The sequence below is a fragment of the Mirounga leonina genome, unplaced genomic scaffold (assembly GCF_011800145.1).
Source record: "Mirounga leonina isolate KUSES-001 unplaced genomic scaffold, KU_Mleo_1.0 Mir_127, whole genome shotgun sequence".
NCBI classification, from domain to species: Eukaryota; Metazoa; Chordata; class Mammalia; order Carnivora; family Phocidae; genus Mirounga; species Mirounga leonina.
Window position 1 is genome coordinate 52,500,981 of NW_023270316.1, and position 22,094 is coordinate 52,523,074.

At 38.2% G+C, this 22,094-nt stretch overlaps 1 protein-coding gene across 2 annotated transcripts in view; it reads left to right on the forward strand.

Annotated features, from left to right (window-relative positions):
- The window catches only part of DGKH (diacylglycerol kinase eta), a 173,013-nt gene extending 151,821 nt beyond the window's left edge, over positions 1–21,192 (forward strand). Inside the window, exons 23-31 of one of the 2 annotated variants that reach the window (XM_035003306.1) lie at positions 1,914–2,027; positions 2,481–2,615; positions 3,860–4,023; positions 7,506–7,611; positions 8,631–8,723; positions 11,580–11,699; positions 12,034–12,142; positions 13,601–13,731; positions 18,539–21,192. In XM_035003306.1, the coding sequence (XP_034859197.1) occupies positions 1,914–2,027; positions 2,481–2,615; positions 3,860–4,023; positions 7,506–7,611; positions 8,631–8,723; positions 11,580–11,699; positions 12,034–12,142; positions 13,601–13,731; positions 18,539–18,628 (1,062 nt within the window). In that variant the 3' untranslated portion in view covers positions 18,629–21,192. The remainder of the gene's footprint in view (positions 1–1,913; positions 2,028–2,480; positions 2,616–3,859; positions 4,024–7,505; positions 7,612–8,630; positions 8,724–11,579; positions 11,700–12,033; positions 12,143–13,600; positions 13,732–18,538) is intronic. The other variant, XM_035003305.1, reaches the window with a different exon arrangement.
- Positions 21,193–22,094: the final 902 nt, after the last annotated feature.

The following is a 22,094-nucleotide window of genomic DNA, read 5'->3' on the forward strand; positions in this document are numbered from 1 at the left end:
TGCCCACATTCCTTGGCCCATGGCCCTTTCCTCCATCTCCAAAGCCAACAAAGGCAGGCTGAACCTTCCATCGCATCATTCTGATCACCCCAACTGCCCTTCTCTTCCACTTTCAGTGACTTTTGTGGTTACCCTGGGCCCACTGCATCATCCAGGATAATCTCCCCTTCTCAAGGTCCTTCTAGTAATGACATGTGCAAAGTCTGTTTTGCCATGTAAAGTAACATTCACAACCTCAGCAGATTAGGACATGGACATTTTGGAGGTGGGAAGGGGGACATTATTCTGCTTACCAAAATGCCTTCTGTACTTTTAACTTTCTAAATTTATGTGTCTGTTATTATTATTTTTATCTTTAGGAATGTTAAGAGCGCTCATTTGGCCTTTGAAATTTAGAGCTATGTTTAGACAGGAAAGTCTAAAAAAGAAAAACACAACTTAGCAAATGTAATAAATGTTTTAAAAATAATAAAATGAAAGGAACAATTATTAAGATATACATAACAATAAAAAAGGATTATTACAGTCTTTGAAGAATCACATGTGAGGAATGATAGCCCCTTTTATTTGAGGCTAATAAGAGTTCCCACTGACCCATTTTTTCAGGGCTCTTGAATGAGCAGACGGAGATTAAAGTATAAAACAAATTGGAATATATTTGTAATTTTCATTATATGAATATATTCCAATCTTAATGAACTATAAAACTTATATTAGCTGTTAATTTTTTGTCAGCCTGTAACTACTCTTAAATATTTTAAAGGGAAGAAATCAGTGAGATAAACAAAGCTAACAGCACCTACTAGGTCATCAGATAGTGTTCTCAGAATTTCACATTCATTATTAACAACCACAATTTTTATCTAAATTTGACCAATGAAGAAACTGAGACTAAGTTCACACAGGAAGTAGCAGAGACAGGATTTAAAACCACGTATTCTGCTAACAAAAATGATAAAAAATCATCAAAGTTTGCAAATTCACATCCTGATATTTTCAATGAAAGTTTTAACTAGGATATTACTTGATGCTGAATAATTTTTTTCAGAGGCATAATTATTTGTCATATAGTCAAAGAGAGAATAAAAGGAACAAAGTAACACAGCCGGAATTTAATTCGTTTGATTAAATTAATTTTGTGAAAATGCATTTAAAGTAATCCTGTGTGGTTTTTATTCTCTGAGGTGTCTGTTGTCATCTCAAATGCCCTAAAAAGTTGTTGTATTAAGATGTAAAGCACATTGGGCGCCTGGGTGGCTCAGTTGGTTAAGCGACTGCCTTCGGCTCAGGTCATGATCCTGGAGTCCCGGGATCGAGTCCCGCATCGGGCTCCCTGCTCGGCGGGGAGTCTGCTTCTCCCTCTGACCCTCCCCACTCTCATGTGCTCTCTGTCTCTCTCATTCTCTCTGTCTCAAATAAATAATAAAATCTTTAAAAAAAAAAAAAGATGTAAAGCACATTGTACATACATATTGCTTGTAACACATTGAAAGATTTCCCTTAGAACATACCAAGGGAACTGGGTATTTTAGGTTTCCTAAAATTACATGCACCATTTTATCAAGACATCAAAGTTATGTGTGAACAGATGTTTAACACATTTTATACCAAGATGGATTATTTAGAAATATAATAGTTCACTGGTTCAAAGAGGGCTTTATGAGAGACATTAGCATTTTATCCATGTGGGTTTTAAACCTTTTTTATTAAGTTTGTTTACGTTAAATCCTCTTCAGTGGGTTTTTCTTTTTGCCCTTGGGTTATCATTTCCTAACAACGTTTACTTACTTTGCTGTTTACTATTTTCATAAGTTCTTTTTAATATGTATATTGCAGAGTTTACATTGCTGACGTGCCACTTGATCTAAACGTTAACCTCATCAGGGGAAATGTAATGTAGTTTTTCCTTTCAGATATTTGCTGCACCATCATTTGATGACAAGATCCTGGAAGTTGTTGCAATCTTTGATAGCATGCAAATGGCAGTTTCAAGGGTCATTAAACTGCAGCATCATCGAATAGCCCAGGTTTGTTTTCTCTGATCAAACCTGACCTCATGACTTGGGCCACTGGGGAAGCTATTCCAAAGGACTCCTGTGCTGTCTATGCATCTAAAAATGTTAACTTTCCGGGCACCTGGGTGGCTCAGTCAGTTAAGCGACTGCCTTCGGCTCTGGTCATGATCCTGGAGTCCCTGGATCGAGTCCCACATCGGGCTCCCTGCTCAGCGGGGAGCCTGCTTCTCCCTCTCCCTCTGCCTGCCACTCTGCCTACTTGTGCTCTCTCTCTCTCTTTCTGTCAAATAAATAAATAAAATCTTTTTAAAATGTTAACTTTCTTGTCATGTCAGTTGTTACTGTGTCATGACAAGTGGAAAAAGATGCATTCCATTCCACCGAATGCACTAAAAGTCAGGCTTGAATGCAGATTGTCAGTTTCTCGGGACGATTTGTTCTCTAAAATGACTTGTTTTATTTCAGTGCCGTACGGTAAAAATCACTATATTTGGCGATGAGGGAGTCCCAGTGCAGGTGGATGGTGAAGCATGGGTTCAGCCTCCAGGAATTATCAAAATTGTGCACAAAAACAGAGCTCAGATGCTAACAAGGGACAGGGTATGTAAAAAAAAAAAAATTCTTCTAGATTTTTATCAAGCCTTTTAAAAACATTAAACTGTTCTGGGGGCACCTGGGTGGCTCAGTCGGTTAAGTGTCTGATTCTTGATCTCAGCTCAGGTCTCTATCTCAGAGTGGTGAGTTCAAGCCATGAGTTGGACTCCACGCCGGGGGTAGAGCCTACTTTAAAAAAAAAATTCAGTTGTTATGAAAAATAGAAACCAAGGAAAGATATTTAAATTGTCTCTTAAATCTGACATTTAGGTCATTGTGGTTTTAAATATGAACAAGTATTTAGTTTTTTAAAAAGTTAATAGACTACGGGCACCTGGGTGGCTCAGTCAGTTAAGTGCCAACTCTTGATTTCTGCTCAGGTCATGATCTCAAGGTTGTGAGATCCAAGCCCCGCATAGGGCTCCACACTGAGCTTGGAGCCTGTTTGGGATTCTCTCTCTTTCTCTCCCTCTCCCCCTTTCCCCACCCTGGCTCATAATGCGCATATGTGTGCACTCTCTCTCTAAAAAGAAAAAAAAAACTTAATAGACTATATTTTTATTATTTTTTTAGGTTTACAGAGAAATTGAGTAGAAAATACAGAGAATTCTAATTCTATTTCCACATACCTCCTTACCTCACTGACATACAGTCCCTTATTATTAACATCTTGTATTAGTGTGGTACATTTATTATAGTTGATGAGCCAGTATTGATAATTATTAATTAAAGGTCATAATTTACTCTTCATGTTGTACATTTTATGTTTTTTTAGAAATATATAATCGCTTATATCCACCATTATAGTATCATACAGGGTAGTTTCACTACCCTAAAAATTCCTTGTGCTCCATCTATCCATCACTCCCTCTCTTACCTCAACCCCTATCTCCATAGTTCTGCCTTTTCCAGAATATGTTTTAATTAAGGTCACACTTACAACAAATAAGACTGCCAATACCCATCTTGTCTATGATGGGTTTAAAGTACAGATTGAAGCCTAAATTGAAGCTGTCTTTCTTAAAACTTTACAGTGATTCACTCCTCATCACTGATTACATTACTTATTTGTTATGATAACACTGGAAAATTTTAAAATAGCTTTTTTGTATCTTATGATTTCTTTAATGAAGCTTCAGATTAGGAAAAAAGCAATCGTTTCAAAGTCATTCATGTAACATTTAAATACTCTCTTATGTGGGTCTCAGAGTTCCAAACTAACAATTCCTTGCAATATTGATGTTAAATAGGCTTTTGAAAGCACTCTGAAATCTTGGGAAGATAAACAGAAGTGTGATTCCGGTAAACCAGTTCTTCGAACCCATTTGTACATCCAGCATGCCGTTGACTTGGCAACAGAAGAGGTGTCCCAAATGCAGTTATGCTCCCAGGCTGCAGAGGAGCTCATTACTAGGTATGGTGGCCCTGCTTGCTTTAGGGGAGGAGAACTCTGGTCTTGGCCAATTTTGTTTTTTAGTTTTGATACATAATGTCGGTTGTTTGGGGGTATCTAAAAGAGATGCATTTACTTTCCTTCCTCATTTGTTGCCTCATTTATGCCTCAATTAAACCCTTTCACACACGCGCACACACACACACACACACACACCTGTGTTCTCTGCAGAAGAGACCTTGGACTTCCTGAAACGCAGTAGAGAGCTTGCCTAACTTACCCTACCACAACAGGGTGCTCTTTCTGTTATTGCTTATTTCCCCAGTTCTACACAGTCTTTACACTCTACTACTTATGTATATGTTACCTTATAATTATTAATTAAATTCTTCTGGAATGTAGAAGGAAATATAAATATTAACCCTGCTCCCAAGGAAATTTGGGTGGGAAAAGTCTGAGAATCAGTTTCCAAAGACATATCCAGAGATTGGGAAACCACACAGGAATTCATTTTAGTAGACAGAAAGGGAAGAGATGAAAACACAAGTTCTGGGAGTGTGAAACAGATAAAAATCACTATTACCAGGAGTAAACTTTGTTGGGGGAAGGGAGGACAACCATGGACAAGTTTCTTATCCCCTCTTCACCTAAATCTTCTCTACCAAATGGAGATAATAAGAGCTAACTCTGTAGGTCATTGTGAAGGCTAAATGAGACCACCATGTAAGAAACTTATTAGCACATCACGTCTGGCATAGGTGTTCTGTGTATGGTAGCTATTCCTACCACACCTTCATCTGGTCACTGATAAAAATGTTGAAAAAGAAAAGAAGGAAAACAAAGCTCTTTAAATATTTTTGGAAACCTAGAATGTACTAGATGTTAGAGATGTGAGAGAAAAGATATGAACTCCCTACAGCTGGAGACCAACATTCAGAATTAGAATAAAGTATGATAACTGCAAGATACAGAGAAGCTTAGAAGCAAGGTAAGAAAAATGAGTAGTTAGCTAAGTGCAAGAACTTATCCACAGAGAGATTCATCTTAGGGTACTATAAACAACTTCTGTTATTTTTGCTTCTTTTCCAGCTTTATTGAGGAATAATTGACAAATAAAATCACTTATATATATGTACAAGGTGTACACATGATAATTTGATATATGTACACATTGTAAAACAATGACCATAATCAAGCTAATTAACAAATTATGGAAAATAGTATGGAGGTTTTTCAGAAAATTAAAAATAGAACTGCAGCATTTTCTTGAAACCAAAATATACTTTCTGTATTATCTCCCTTGAAATCAAATATACTTCCTAAATTAACTTCCTGTCAACTAACCAAATAACCTTATCAAAAAAAGGGAAGTGAAGGCTGGCCAGACTTGCTTTTGGTCAACCTAATGTGGTTCCCCATATGTGTTTTTTTTAATTTTGCAAAAGATGAAAATCAGGCTCACTCATCTATTTTCAGAACTTATTCATTCAGTAGTCAACAAATAATTCTGAGTCTTTTCTGCATGCCAACCACCATATTAAGCAGTGGGGATGCCAAAATGGCTGGGTTGTAGTCCCTTTCCTTAATTTGCTGGCAGGGTAGCAGAAGGGAAACGTGTGGCCAGAGTGTTATCACAGGGCTCAGTGGGGGTGCTGTGGATACACACAGGAGGCCAAGAAAGTAAGGGAGGGCTGCCTGGAAAAGGTGATCTCTCAGCCAAGTCTTGATGGAAGAGTAAGGGAAGGAACATTCTAAACATGGGAAGAAGCCTGGGCAGAGGCCCAGAGGAGTGTGAGTGAATAGTACTTTTAGGAAATCTCAGGGAACTGGGGATGGCATGGTGTATGTGAGAGAGTAGGAAATGTGGATGGAGAAGGGAAGAGGGGCCAGGTCTTACCAGGATGTTCCTGGAAGCAATGTGTAGCATTGTTTGCAAGACAGCAAAGCAAGGTTAGGGTGAACATTCTTGGAATGGTCCTGATGGGGAACAACGGATTGAGGTAGGAGAGATGGAAAGAAGAAGAGAGACTTAAGATTGATTATTATCTAAAATTGCTGAATGACCTGAATTAGGAGACAGGACGACCCTCAGGTTCTGGTGAATGGCTGGATGGATTATGGAACCTTTGATGGAACCATAGGATTCAGGAGGGAAAGTAGGTTTGAGAGGGAAAATGACAGGCTCCGTGTTGGACTTCCAGAATTTAAACTACATTAGAAATATCTAGGAGGAGGGGTACCTGGGTGGCTCAGTCAGTTAAGCATCTGACTCTTGGTTTCAGTTCACATCATGATTTCAGGGTCGTGAGATAGAGCCCCATGGTAGGCTCTGCACTCAGCCAGGAGTCTGCCTCTGCAACCCCCCCTCGTGCTCACATGCTCTCTCTTTCTCTCAAATAAATAAATAAATCTTAAAAAGAAATATCTGGGAGGAAATTTTAGTAGGCAATTGGAAATATTGATCTGAAATTGATTTATTTCTTTTCCTTTTTTTGAAAATTAGAGTAACATTTACCCACCTCTATTCTTCTGATAAATAACCCATTCTTTATGATTTCTCAAGGTTATTGGTAGAAATATTGAGATGACATTTGCAAATTCCTTTGTGGCTTGGATATCAATTGTATGATCTTTAAGAATTAAGCTCTCTTCCTTTACTCTTGATTCAACAATATAGGCCTAGTCTCTTTTCTTGTTTTACCCTTTCTAGTGTGAAGATCATTCTCCTTGTAGATGTCAGAAGCAAAAAGGATTTGCATAGTTTTGCCTTCTTGCTCATCCGCAAACTTTACATCATCTTCTAGCAATTGGTGGAACTTTTCCTTTTTTCTTCTTTGGCCTTAGTGAGCTCCAGGATCCTGTTTGTTCAGGATATTCTTAAATGTTTAGATTCCAGAGGACTGTGGCACAACAGACTTTGGAGCTGATAGACATAGATTCAAATCCTGGCTCTATTACTTATTAGCTTTGTATACTTACCGAATCTCTCCAGCCCTCACGCTCTTATAAAGTGGAGAAAATTAATCACAGTTACCTTTTAAGTTGTGAATATTAAATTAGATAATGTATGTAAAGCACTTAGTGTATATATGCTAAATATGGCAATGTTCTTCTCCTACTCTGTTTTATTTGTTCCTGATTGAAGTTTCAATGAATAAAAGATTAAGTTTCTGCTCTCTACATTTGGGCCCCATCTCACTTGCCAATGATACTTCAAAATGAAGTGTTACTATATTTTGTTCTTCCAAATAGTACCTCACTGTGTTTATCTCTGATTCTAAGCCTAACTTTTCCTATAAAGATTTTTGGTTTCACATTCTTTGTTACAGTGGGGTTTGAATTTTGTAAATCTACCCTTTGTTATTCATAATTGAGTTGAACTCATTTAAAAATATCCCCTAATCTTTTTTTTTCCAAATTGTCTGATTCTACCATTTCTACACTTCAGAAAAATCAGCGATGCTCAAATTTTTTTTGTTCACCTGCCTCATTTTTGCTTTCAGGATCTGTGATGCAGCCACGATCCATTGTCTCTTGGAGCAAGAACTGGCCCATGCTGTGAATGCATGCTCCCACGCACTGAATAAAGCCAACCCACGCTTCCCAGAGGTGAGGAGCTAATGGTAAATTCTCATTCCACAGACTGTTATGTATTACACATATATTTCAATGCTATAACATGTGCCATGCCCTTTGAAAAAGCATCAGACAGTCTGTAGGAGTGCCTGCCAGAAGCTTATGATGAAATGGTGGCCACATTTTCATTTTTCTTTTCCTGCCAATTTTCCATTCCATTCCATTCCTTTAAAATCTCTTCATTTTTTTCCCCATTTCTCTTTCAATCACTTGTCGCCTTGCCACCTTCCTTGCACTTCTTCTCCTTCGAGCTACCACCATCCCTTCTTGTTCTTTCTTTCACCTTCTCCCCTGCACCCTGATGTAGGGCAAACTACATACCATGCGTTTTATTAGAAATGTTCATTCAATGTCAAAGCTGTGTACAGAAGTTATTCTCACTTCATTTTGTTCTATGAAACTGGTAAAGTGGGTAAACTTTTTAATGTAGATGCTACAATTTTGTAACATCTATAATTTTTTTAACGTAGGTGTTAAAAAAAGAAGGGAAAGGATACAGCTCTCTTGAAATGTGATACATGGTACAAGGCTGTAGCGTAGAGAAAACTCATAGCATTTTTTCATTCCTTTAATTATTCAGTGGAAGTTACCTAAATTGATAGATAAGTGCTGTTTCCTCAAGGCAAAAGTCTAAAAAACAGTCTGGTTGGAACTTCTGGGAGTCAAAGTCAGTGGATAGAACTGATTATGATCTGATAATGCCCCGTTATCTGATAAGGCATAATTTTCTTTGACTGAACTGTTTTATGGGAACACGGATATGTTGTTGTAAGCATCCACATGTTTGTATGCAGGAGATGTGGTCCTAAGTGTGTGACTATAGTCAGGGCACGGGGTGAAATTGTTCAATTATAATAGAATTGGGGTAGAGTTGTAAAAATATGTGTGATGTGAATTTATGGGAAGAATAAAATGTAAAGTATTTGCTCATGATTGAATCCCAACTTAATACAGAACTACTTGTCTTTGATGTGTTGTTTTTTTTTTTCTAGAGTCTTACGAGAGACACTGCCACTGAAATAGCCATCAATGTGAAGGCATTATATAATGAAACAGAATCTTTACTAGTGGGCAGGGTTCCTTTGGTAAGGAAGAGATGACTGGTAATACAAGAATGACGATCCATGTGTGGGCCTCAGCTTTATTAGGGAGCATGCATTCATTCATCAGATTCTAATGCAGAAGCAGCCTCCTGAACTCCATCCTTAGGGCTTCCCTTTTACCTGGCTTTTGCCTTCAAGAAAATGCATGGCTACACCGGGGAGTTATGGTGCGGGCTAACAGGAGTAGAGGTTTCCCCTCATAGATGCCATCAGGTTTTTATGCAGTACAGTTCTCCCCAGTCAGCTTTGAGAGACTTGAGCCTTATGAAGTGTAGCAGGCATTCCTCAGGAACTCATTGCTTCCTAATTGCAGAGAGGTAGAGGAAATCATCGGTTTTGTTCCTGAAATTAACATTTGAAATATGATTGGTATGGTTTTTAGATTCGCTTAAAGGGCAGCACTTTCTAAGACTCGATGTTTCAAGAACTAAATTCAAGAGCTAGCCCTATCTCTAGATTAACTCAGATTGGTGCTGGAAATGAAGTTTCGGGCAGGTCTGAATTTGACCACAGTCAGTGGACCTCAAGTGCTAGAAGTCCACAGATGTCCTGTTTGGTTTGCCTGGAGTCTGCCTTGTCAGCCTTTTATTCTCTCACCAGTTTCAAACGTTCTAGAATATTGGGTCTTCTCGCCACCTAGTGTTCGATTGTGGGTTATTCACACGCGCTGCTGTAACTGTGTTAGAAAGCCTGATGCATTATGATGCATTAGCTATTTTTTCTTCCTGGTCACGATTCTGATGAACTGATCCGTGATGATCTTACAACATTCCTCTTGACTGTAATTTTCTCTCTTGCTTTGGAGAATAAAGTGGTAGTAAAAGTCATAGTATCCGGCATAGTGGGAAAATAGGAGGTGTGTCACAGTCTAGCTAACAAAGTGACTGTGCTTGGAGTTTGATTGGGGTCCAGAAGGTACCATCCCTGGAGCATCTTTTACTTTGAGAAGAGAAGCTTCAAGGATGAATGACACCCGTGGCTCTTACCCATCTCCAGAGGAAGCTGAAGAAGTACAACTTCCTTGGGGCAGGACGTGGCTGCCTATGCTATGGCCCTGAAGAAAAACTTTTACGAAGACACATTGATTACCTTGTTTGATAAAACCAATGGAACATTTTGCCAATTCTTGGCACCTTTGTTATTAACTAGAGGCTTCTTGTTGCTCTTCTAAAATCAGTCCAGTGAAATCCAGTGAGCTGTGGCTTTGGTCCCAATTTTTATGTGAAGGACATGTATTTTTTGTCTTATTTGAAATACAAAAGATAACTCCTGACTGACAACAACTAGAAGCATAACTTGTTCTGTGTTTTAGCTCTCTACACTGAAAGCACCCATTGAGTGTTAGTGGGTTAGTATTTATCAATTATATTATGTTCATATAGAACAACCCACACAGACTCTTAATCACTTCGATCTACTTCTGTCATTGTCTAATATGGGTGTATGGTTTAAAATGTATACCAGTGAATTTTTTCAAAACCTTTGACCATATTGATGTCAAAATACAGTGTCAGTCATATTCGAGATCAACTAAGGCTTACACTTTATTTTGCTTCTAGAATGAATATGCAATACCATTTTATCAATTTTATAAGACGTGTATTCTTAGACTCAAAGGAAAGTAGTAAATTTTACATGACAAGGTGGAGAATCTCCATATTTTTATTAACTACTAGAAATGGTAAATACCTTGAATAACCAAGGAGAAAAAAACGACCATAATAAATAACAGGAACAATTTCGCTGAACTTTCAGTTTAAAATTCTGCAAACCTGTATATAGATCCTCTACAATCTTAAAGTAATTTATGAAAGGATTGATTCTCTGGAATAGACCTTAGAAATAATCTGGTCACTTTCTACTATTTATTAAGGAAGAAACTAAGACTCCTACCATCAGTCAGCCTTCCCTTGGTTGTATAGTTAGTAACAAAGCCAGGACCAGAAGGCAGTCGCCTCCCTTCCTGTTGTACATGTAACAGTGTTTATTTCACCTTTACTATTGAATTTCTAAGTGCTTTTTAATAGCTGCCTCAAATGAATGGATAATAAGTGATCGGTTAAATTCTCCTTAAAGTTTCCAAACCCTCTTCCAGATTTCAAACCATTCAGCGTTTTGCTTTTGCCCTGATTTTTACAACAGCTTTTCGTCACAAATTTTTCTGAGATTCGTGGGTTTTTTTTTTTCCCCCTTAAACTTATTATTTTAATTCTCCAGGAGATTTCTGTGCCAAGCAGTTCTTATGATGGGACACGTTTTTGACCAATTTTTAAAATAGTGTTATTTGCTTACATAGCGGCCCATGGAAATCGGAAGGATTTTTGCCACAGAGAAGTAGAATAGCGAGATTACTTACTAGCAAGCAGGTAGACTGGGCGGATGGACGCATGGATTGGAAGGGAGGGAGAGAGGAAAGAATTTACAAAAAAGAAAGAAAGAAAGAAAGAAAGAGAGAGAGAGAGAGAGAGAGAGAGAAAGAAAGAAAGAAAGAAAGAAAGAAAGAAAGAAAGAAAGAAAGAAAAAAGGGAGAGAGAAAGAAAACCACCAAGTGTGATACTTTTTTTCTGTGACATTATTAAAGTCACACTAGCTGCTTATCTTATCTTTGGAAAGTACGGATAAATCTATCCAGGTTTTTCTTTTTTTTTAAATAAGCTCAATAGAAAATAATCTTTTCTTTTTTTCCTATATTCCTGTATCTTACCAACAACAATAACCTAGCCTAGCCTAATAAGAGATGAGGATGTTCGTTGTCAAAATAAAATGAATTTCTCCTGTTGGAGATTGGTCACTGAGCCTTGTTTTATTTTGTGTTTTTTAAAATTTGCTGGCGAACAGCAGTTAGAATCCCCGCACGAGGAACGCGTGTCTCATGCCTTACATTCTGTGGAGGTGGAGCTGCAGAAGTTAACGGAGATCCCTTGGCTTTATTATATCTTACACCCAAACGAAGATGCGGTATGTGAAATGTGGCCTGTTTCTTTATAAATGCAGACGTTATGACAATCAAATTGAACAAGAGATATTCAAGGGAGAATGCATTTTGAATACCACTTTCAAATGTGCTGCTCTTGAACAAGCGAGCAAAGGCTTTTCTGTGAACAAAGGTACCACACGGGAATCAGTACATTTTCAAGGAGTACGTAGCATCATGCACTTTAATTGTTAACAAGCCACGGCTTCAACGGTGTGTTGTGCTTATAACCTGTTCCTGCGTTGGCTTTAAGATCGGGGTGAGTTTTTCTTCTCCTAACGTCCTGAGCAAATTCCTTTTCTTGCCCCACTCGAACAGGAGCCCCCCATGGATTGCACCAAGAGAAACAGCAGAAGCACAGTCTTTCGTATCGTGCCAAAATTTAAAAAGGAAAAGGTTCAGAAGCAGAAGACAAGTTCACAGCCTGGTAGGTGATCTGCACTGGAGGGGAAAGTAAAACCCTGTGGAAAAGATGACTCATTAAAGCGATGTCATCGAGGCGATAAAAATGTTCTGGAATTATTTGTGGTGACCCTTGCACATTATGGAGGTAGTAAACACCATAGAATGGTTAAAATGGTGAATTTTATTTTATGTTCATTTTACCACAATAAAGCAAATCATGTCACACCTAAAATAAGTCCCCCAACCAGTAGGAGTCTTTAGCAGCGAAGCACACAAGAAAACAAGGTGGTCGCTGATGGGCTTCTACTCTGTTCAGTGGACGTCAGTGCGTCTGTTTAGATGGTCCTGTGTCCTGCGTAACAACAATTCAAGGCATCAGTGGTGTGTAACTTGTTTTTCTTCTTCAAAGTTCAAAATCTAGCTCATTTTGATGAATGGCATGTTGAAACCTCCATTTACTCCTTTAACTTGCTAAATAATTGATTTTTCCACCTCAAGTTACGCATTGTCTTTCTCCTGTTTCAAGGACTTCCTACACCGTTTCAGCCCCTCAGTCGTGACAGCCCCCAGTGACACGTGCATTCTCAAGCGAAGATTAAACTGTGGTGGTGTTGGTCTGGTTCCCTTTCCCCCTTCCCCTAGGAAGTAATTTTAATGCTGCAGTGGTGCTGAGGCTCCTTCAAGTTCTGTGTAGATGGCAATAGGTGCCTTGCACGATCAAATCGTTTTATAATCCTTCCAAGTGAGCTGTCTCCTTTTAAAAAAGTGATATATGACCTGATTTTTGACAATTGCAGAGCAGCCACTGAAGGGCATTTTAAAACCAAGTATGGCGAATAAATAAATTTGAATTAAGCTAATCAATGTCAAATAAAATGTATAAAACAATGATGATACATATTGAAAAGTAACAGTCCAACTCATCTTAGCAGTACTGACAGTTTTCAGAAGACATTAAGGTGAGCTAACAACACATTTAGTGCTATCATTGTCAATAATTATAATTACGAACCATAACAGAATCAATAAAGGCATCCCTTGAATTCAGCCAGACCTGGAGCCGACGTCTGTGTGATATTCAGAAGCCCATGTCAGATTTTCAATTTTCATCAGCACTTGTAGCTACTTCAGTTAGAACTAGTTTCATATACAGTCTAAAGGAAGTCGTCAGAGCTTATTTAGATCTTGGGCTATTTAGATTGTGTAGTTGGGGCAGCTTGGAGAGGAAATGGAGCTAAAGCTCAAGGCACGGTGCACAGCAGTGAACATCCCTGCATAGTCATATCTCTGTGTTGATTGAGAGTCTGTAACCTGCATGGGGGAAAAAGCGAAATGGGAGTTTTGTCGAAACAACACCTTTAACCTTTCCTTTTGCTAGCACTGCCGCTGTACTCTGTTTTGCATCTTCTTTGGCCAACCTTTGCTTTGTAATGCATTGAGCATGTAGAAATTAAGGGGGTTTTGCTCTTAACTTTGGTAGTTCAAAAATGGGGCACAGAGGAAGTTGCTGCTTGGCTGGATCTGCTCAATTTGGGAGAGTACAAAGAAATCTTCATCCGTCATGACATCAGAGGGGCTGAACTTTTGCATCTGGAAAGGCGAGATCTTAAGGTATTTCCTTTGTGCTACTCTTCTGCTTTTGAAAATTTCCCAGCAAAACAGAATCCTTTCTCCTGCACCTCTTTTGTTACATGCTTATAGCTTGGCTTCTGTCCTGCAAACAGGCAGTAATCTAATACGCATTGTCCTGTGGTCGGAGTTCCTTGTATGCTTTTTAAACAAGAATGTCAGCAATATTGTCCTATCAAGTATGATTCTCTGATTATTATGGCTAAAGCTTAGCATGGAGTTAGTAATTTTTTTCTCTGCATCCATTGGTATGGCTGTCCCTGTGCTAATACTTCCAAATAGCTCATGTTTCCATCAGTTCATTTTATTGGATCAGCATGAGAGGGGATCACTGTTGCTGAAAATGACTAAAAAAATCTAATAAAAGGTTAACAACTAAAAATTTATTCAAAATACCAATAACAAGTTTTCCTAATATGTGGAACTAGATTAGAAACTTACAGCAGTGGCAACTGAGGGTCCTATGATGTTGTTGTGTTTCTGACTGCCCTTTCAGAGCTCACGTGAACAACTAGACCTCTCTGTGACTTACTGTTATGATTGTATTATGCTCAAAAAGAAATTTATTATTTTCTTTAGTAAATGAAGTAAAAATTATGTTTTGCTTTTGCTAGAATGCAGCTTAGAGCCTATTTGGCATTTATTTCAGAGAAAGAAAATCATTAATTCATGGTCTGCAGCAATTCCCTTTTATTTTGGGGGATGGAGACTCCACATGGCCAAAGTAGACTATTCTATTCCAAGGTTACGCGTAGGATTTTGTCATGTTGGATTTTCTTACCAAACACCGCCATTTTAAAATTCCAAGATTGAGTAATAAGCAAGTGACAAAGCCTTTAACATATGTTGGAGTGATCTCTTTCCTGTAGACCAAGTTCTGAATTGCACAGAATTATGATACAGTGAATTCCTAACAAATTCATGAACTGCTGTGCCTTTATCTACAAATGTGTTAGCAGAGATCTTTGCACAATTAGTGAGTAATATATAGGATTTTATAAAGCAGAGTCATACAGTTTTAGCACATTAAAAGTGGACACCACATCTACCTAAACATTTTTAACCAGGATAATAAAACAATAGATTAATTAATTACCGCAGTTGAGAGTCCCAAATCTGGAAAATAGCAAAATATACAGGGCTAGAGTTCCTAGAGTAAAGGTTGACTTCAAAACTTGGAATGAGTGCACGAAAAAATAAATGTAGGGGATCATTATATCCAACATATTTATGTAGCTTCTTATATCCTTGGCAGGCAGCAATATTTATTGAATAGCTACTGATTGATATATTATGCCAGCCTCTCTAGGAGCTTACATTTCATTTGCCATGAATAAGCATAAATTCAAGGAAAAGACTGAATATGTGTGTATATATAATTATATATGTATATGTTATATATGTACACACAACCATAAACATACAAATACACACACACACACATACACAATGGGTAAAGCCAATATTTACAGAATGGAAAAACAAAGCTCCTACACATAGGAGAGTTAGAGTGATAGGACTTGGCTAGAAGAAAGAGTATGAGTAAAAAGGAAATGGTTAAGAATTATTTTCGTAAACTTTCTCTTTAGCTTTATCATGGGACTTTTTGTTCTCCTTTGTTTTTATTTTTAATGCAAATGACATCCTTTCCCTTAAAACTTTTCTTTCAGAAATTTGCATTGACATCGTCCTTTTTAACTCTTTTCATTCTAAAACGGGGCGTGGGGGAATGAAAAAAGGAAGATAATTTTTCGGAAAGAGCCTGCTATAGAACAAAGCTGTGAAGGTAGCAAATGAGCTCCCCTTGATCTCTGGTTGTAGCTATAAGAGGGAGCAGACTCTTCAGAATAAAGTCTTTAAGTGTTGCTAAAGGATCGCCTATTCTCTGGGTAACCTTGTCCATTCCCATTGCTGCAAATACGGTCCATGAAGATGTCCGTGGTTCACAGGTTTGTACCTCCAGCCCTGACCTCATTTGGGAGCTTTAGGATTTTATCACCAACTCTACTTGATAGTTGCCTATCACACGGGGGAGTCAGTCTTAACATGTCAAAACCCAAACCTCTGTTCTGCGGATATCTTCGTAAAATCACCCCTCTCTCCTTCCAGGCACTCAAGCCAGAGAAGCCCATGGTCATACTCAGCGCCTTCCTCTTCCTTATCCTGGTCCCCTAACTCATTAAGCCCATCACCGAGCCAGGTTTCTAAACTCCATCCATTTCTCTTTCTGCTTTCCACGCTCCTACCGCATGCTAGGGCACCGCTCGCCCGTGTGAAACCAGAGTTCCTAACTGGCCTTTCTGCTGCTACCCTTGCTCTCTCTAGCCCATTACCCACACGGCAACCAGAGTGATCTCTTAACATCAGATAGATCACCTTTCAGTTACTTCCCATTTTACTGGAATAGACTCGCATCTTTGGGAGGTCTACAAGATCCTGCCCATTTATGGAACCTTCTGTGGAATCACTGGCCCCTCGCTGGGCTGTACCCCATCCCCCCTGGCCATTGTCCATTTGCTTAAAAATACTAGACTCTTCCTCACCTTTAGAGGTGCACCCTCCTACAGTATATATCTCCCATGACCCGGCACCTGGCTTACTCCTGCTCAGATCTTGGCTCAGGTATTACTTTCTTATCAGCAAGACAACTAGAGATAGCAATGTGACAGTGTTAAGGTGGGAAAGGAAAAATATTTCTGAGGTGCTTTAGGAAATAAATAAACTGATTGCATTATTCTCCTTCCAGGAAGACCATAGGCAAATGTGAGGGACATCAAAAGACAGCGGCAAAGATGCAATGGTTTTGTTTGCGTGGTTGGGTTTTTTTTAATTTTTTTTTTCCATTTGGAAAGTTGCATATGAAAGATAACTGAATATCTACAAAGCATGTCTCTGCAAAATTAGACCTGTTCATCCAAAGAAAGAAAAGGCCCATAATAAAGAATATGATAAAAATAAATTAAGAACGATATAACAGATGTCATGGCATAACTTTATCACAGCCTAACTCCTAGAAGACATGAAGGTATTGAGCTCAAGACAGAGAAAATATAGCTAGAAGTTAGTGTAATTCTGTGGAAAACATTCATCTCATTACAACCAAAATGGTAATTCTGAGTAGAGTCTGCTTCTCCCAAAGAAGTTTTTATTCTTGAAAATATAACGTGCGTATGGCCTGAAATAAAATATTTAATATTAAGTGTGTTTCTTAATCAGATAATTATGTTATCACAAAGCAGAAAGAATATTAAAATATCCCACTCAAATCAAAGAATCTAAATGCAACTGTAAATGCATTTATATTTTGCAGTTTGGTAGCAGGTGCGGACTGTCTTTCTTTAGGATTTGGCCTTGCTTTTAAGTTTGCTATGTGAGCATACGCTCAGGAAACATAGTTGCCTTAACACTGGTTATGAATAGCCTGGTGTCCTATGAGAAAATATTTTTCAGGGTCCGTTGCATATTGTAAAAATGTGACCCAGAAATTATCTCAAGCTTGACAAGAGAACTTGCTGTGGAAAGAGTATTTTCCAGAAAGATTCAAAATTGTGGGTAGCATCGCTGCTATAGAATTCAGAGAGCCCGTAGAGCATATGGAAGAGAGAGCACGTGTGTGTGAATGTGCTTACAATCGTCTGATCTATTTCACTTAAAGCTTAAAAATAAATAATGCTCTTAGCTTACGAAATGGAACAGACATTTGGAATCTTTACCATCTCAGACACATAATTTTGTGGTACCTTATAATCCTGTTTTCGAGGCTGCTTTGGAAGCCATCTTTTTGCTAATTTTCAGATATTTCAAGCCCTCTCTTTTTTATGCAGAATTGGTTTGACGTCACGTATTAGCCAATTGATAGTGCCCATTACACTTAAACAAATTATAGGGTTCAGAGGTCTTCACCCTTTCTTTTAGTTTTTCAAGTAGTGAATGTCATGGCTTTCTTGTATGCATCTCCTTCATTCCTGCCACAAAGATTTATTTGCCGAGTACCTGCTGTGCGCGCTACAGTCTGGAATCCTCCTCCATGCTGAAAGCTAAATACTGAATTCTTGGCCCTTTAAAGGAAGATGGTTCTGTAAGAAACAAGGAGGGTTCTGAGGGGAAAAGGCCACAAGTGTTCTGAGGAAAAGCATCAACCCGCAGAGAGCTAGGTTGAAGTAATTTTTTATACTTCTGCCTTACCAAGGAGAACAAATATTTAAACAGTCCGCTCAAATCGAAAACTCTAAATGTAACCGAAAATGCACTGACATTCCAAATTTAGCTGGTGGCCACTGATCTCTGTCATTAGGATTAGGCTTTACTTTGAAGTTTACTATTTTAGGACGGAAGTGCCTTCAGGCCACTTGCGGCTGCCCTGATGTCTCATGTCACTTTTCTCAGCGATCCCAAAAGGACCTGTGTTTTAAAAAAAGAAGCAGAAGTAAAAAGGAGATTTTAACTCTTGAAGAACCGCCATTGTGTATAATTTCTGAGAATGTCACATTTAAGAGTTTGTATAGGATGTGATTTTTTTTTTTTTTTTTTTTTTTTTTACTGGTTGGTAATGTTTCAGTGTCAGGTTAGTTTCGGTTTATAAACTGATTTTCGTACCTTATGCTTCCTAAGTCATTGAGTAGAAACTAAACTAAATGAACTGAATGCTAATTGTACTGTTTGCTAGTGAAATAATTAATCCCCAGTTTTCTCTTGTCAATAAACTTCTTTCTTTTCCTTCTCCTTGTTTTTCCTACCTTTTCTTTTCTTCTTTTTCTTTTCTTTTCTTTCTTTCTTTTTTTTTTTTTAGGACCTGGGGATAACGAAAGTGGGTCATATGAAGCGAATTCTCCAGGGAATTAAAGAGCTTGGAAGGAGCACTCCCCAGTCTGAGGTGTAATCATATTGGTGCTATTCCTTGGAAAGGAAGTAAATGCTACTTAATGCAAAGCTCTTAGAAGCAATTGTCTGTTTCTGTACTTTTCTGCGTAGAAAAGCAAGCACCAGGGAAGCACCTCTATGGCTTGATATTTTGCTGTGGGTGAAAATTTTCATTTGAGGTATTAGAAAATATTTTTGTGCCAAATAATACATTCCACAAAGCCATTTCCTTATTGTGCAAACTTGACGTGTTCAAATATGCTCATATTAGTAAGAAGGTAGGAAGAATCCGAGACAATTGCATTGTCTGAAAGGTGGAAATGTTTACTTATGTTTGACTTTCCTTAAACCTGGTCAGATGGAATGTTCTTACTACGTGACTGCATAACAATATGTGGCTAAAACTTCTTAGGTTTCATTACTGGAGGCATTGGCTTCTTCCTTAAAGTCACTGGTTAGGAGACTAAGATATAAATTAGGTTGTGTTTTGAATGTTAGATTGGGTGTCACCTCAGATTCCTAGCATTCAGTGGTCATAGAAAATGGTTGAAACCCCTCAAATATTATGAATGAATGCAAATCTTAATGCACGACATTCCTGCCTGAATGGTCTTTCTTTTTCTTGCATGTCACATGTAATCTCTTAAAACTTAGCTTTCATGTCAGTTTTAATGGAATTTAATTTATTACTACCAAAGTATCCTTTTGTTGGTTCAAGGCACTTTTCTGTTCTTTGATGTGGGACTTTGGATAGACGCTGTATCTAAGAATTTGTGACCATATGTCTGTGCCATAATCAACAAATGATACACATTTTATGCAGGTCAATTTGATGTCACTCTATATCATCAACAGTAGACATGAGCATTAAGAAAATCTCTGGATATTTTTATAAAATTACATGTTCTGTTGCCGAACAAAACTTATTATAGCTTCCCAAACCAAAATTCCCACATTTTGTGGGTTTTTTTTGCTTTAGTTTAGTATTTATTTAATACTCTGTTTGCATTTATAATATAGTGGGCTGTTGACATCCAACTCATCCTTGAGTTTCCCCAAGGTCTCAACTGGGATTTGTATAGTGATTGGTCACCCAGACTTACCCACTGAGCTGGAGTGACTACTGACACAACTTCTCAACAAGAAATTTAAATTTTTAAATTTTTTCTTAAGGGCTTTATATTATTAATATTATTATTATTATTATTATCTCACTTAATTCTTTTATCAGGTAGATATTATTTGCCTTTTTCTAAACCACTATACTTCAGTGTAAGCTTATTAGGAGTCAACATTACAATTACCAAATCTTTGAAAGCCAAAGGCATGTGTTAAAAAGTCACAAAAATATCCTTAAACAATCTTTCTTTAGACATTATGTACCAAAAATTAATTATAATATTTAAAAATCTATTTTATAAGAGAAGAAAACAGGGTATTGACCCAGTGATGACAATTTTCATGAAGTAGCCTTCTAAGTAGGTGCTCAATAGATACACATACACACACGTACACATACACACTTGTGTGTGTCTATACACATACATGTACATTCACACTTACATATGCATAATCTTGAAATACACTCTCATTGATATTTTCTAGACAATTATTTGCCAAATGCTTAATGAGAAATATTAGTGGGAAAGCATTTAAAATGAACATTGTCAGACATATAATTTAATTATAGCAAAGGAGTTTAAATATTTGACACTTTATTCTTATTCATAAATTGGGTATTTAACTACTAGGAAAAAAAATCACAAAATTTGGATATCTTAAAAATAAATGAGCCTGATGAGTTCCTGACCAAATGTGTCTGACTATATATTTTACCTGTCTAAGTTGTGAATAAATAGAAATTTTCCAAAGGGAATTATATCAAGTAGTGTGAAAGAGTCAAAAGCTACTCACTTCATATTGGAATGTTACCTACACTTATGAAATCAAAGGGCTTCTTTTCCAGTCCCTTTATAGTCCCCACCTCCCCATCCCCTGCAAGGGGTCCTGCTTTTCCAGGCATTTCCCTATAGAATTAAAAAAGAGATGCCAGCCTCTCTTTGGAACTCAGCTGTGAGATCACAGATCCCTGACCAGCTCGGCCAAAAAAAGAAAGGTAGGGGCAAAGAGGCAAGGAACTCTAGAGAAGAATTAGCTAATATAAAAATCTTTATTGATTTCCGTTCGCCCAAAATACCCCTTTGCCACTAGAAAAGGTCTAAGCTATTACATGTTCAGAATTTGAGAGTAAGATGTAAATGATTAAATTTTTTGTTTGATGTTGGTCTTTTTACTCCTAGGTAATAACTCTTATCTATGCTGTAAAACCTCCATTAATGGACTCTTTGGTTAACTAGCATTTTCTTGCAGATGGCTTTTGAATGAGGGAAATCCTTTAAAATGACAATTTTGCTCTCTTTTTTGTCGTTGTTAAATAAGAGCAATTTTTCCTATATGCTTTGTCTGTGCGTGGCTGGTGTGGACCCAGATGACCTTACTCACATCTGTTTGCCAAGATGGTGTCCTCAGAGCCTCCTCAGGCGCCTGTCAGCGTCACAGAGGAGCAGCTTCTTAGAGTTGATGGGGCCTCGAATAAAAAGTAGGAAGAGCTGCTCTCTGGAATCTGATCACAGCTCAGGGGAGTGCAGGTGGGGCCTTTGTACCTTGATCCATTCCTGAACTGAGGTGAGAAGCTTAAACCTGCTCCGGATTGCCAGCTTTAATTGCACCGTCCTGCCGCTAGGCTTTCCCACACCTGGATAATTTGGGAGGGGTGAAGGGGAATCAGAGCCCAGCCAACATCCATTCCCCTACAGTCTTATTCTCCTGAGGAAGAATTTGTTTTATGTATATATATATATATATATATACATATATATATATGTATATATATATATTTTTTTTTAAGAATTTTCTTTTAAAGATTTTACTTATTCATTTGACAGAGAGAGACACAGCAAGAGAGGGAACACAAGCAGGGGGAGTGGGAGAGGGAGAAGCCGGCTTCCCGCTGAGCAGGGAGCCTGATGCGGGACTCGATCCCAGGACCCTGGGATCACGACCTGAGCAGACGCTTAACCACTGAGCCACCCAGGCACTCCTAAGATTTTATTTTTAAGTAATGTCCACACCTAACGTGGGGCTTGAACTCACAACCCCAAGACCAAGAGTCCCATGCTCTGCTAACTTAGCCAGCCAGGTGCCCCAGAACTTGTGTTTCAAGGAGGAAGGGGACAGGGTCAGACCTAAGTAAAATTTTAAAGTATTCCATTTTTCCCTTCAGTATTATCCCACCTCCCTTTGTGAGTTCCCTTCCAGCCTCCTGGCTTCCCATCTCCCACATGCCCAATACCGTGATGGTTGCTCAAATCCTCACTGCCATGTGTGACCCTATCTCTGCAAAAGGACTCCTTTCACCTCTCCCTACTTAAGTGCCCATTATGGGTCATCTAAGCAAAGTGTTAGGAAGAAAACAATTTAAAGAA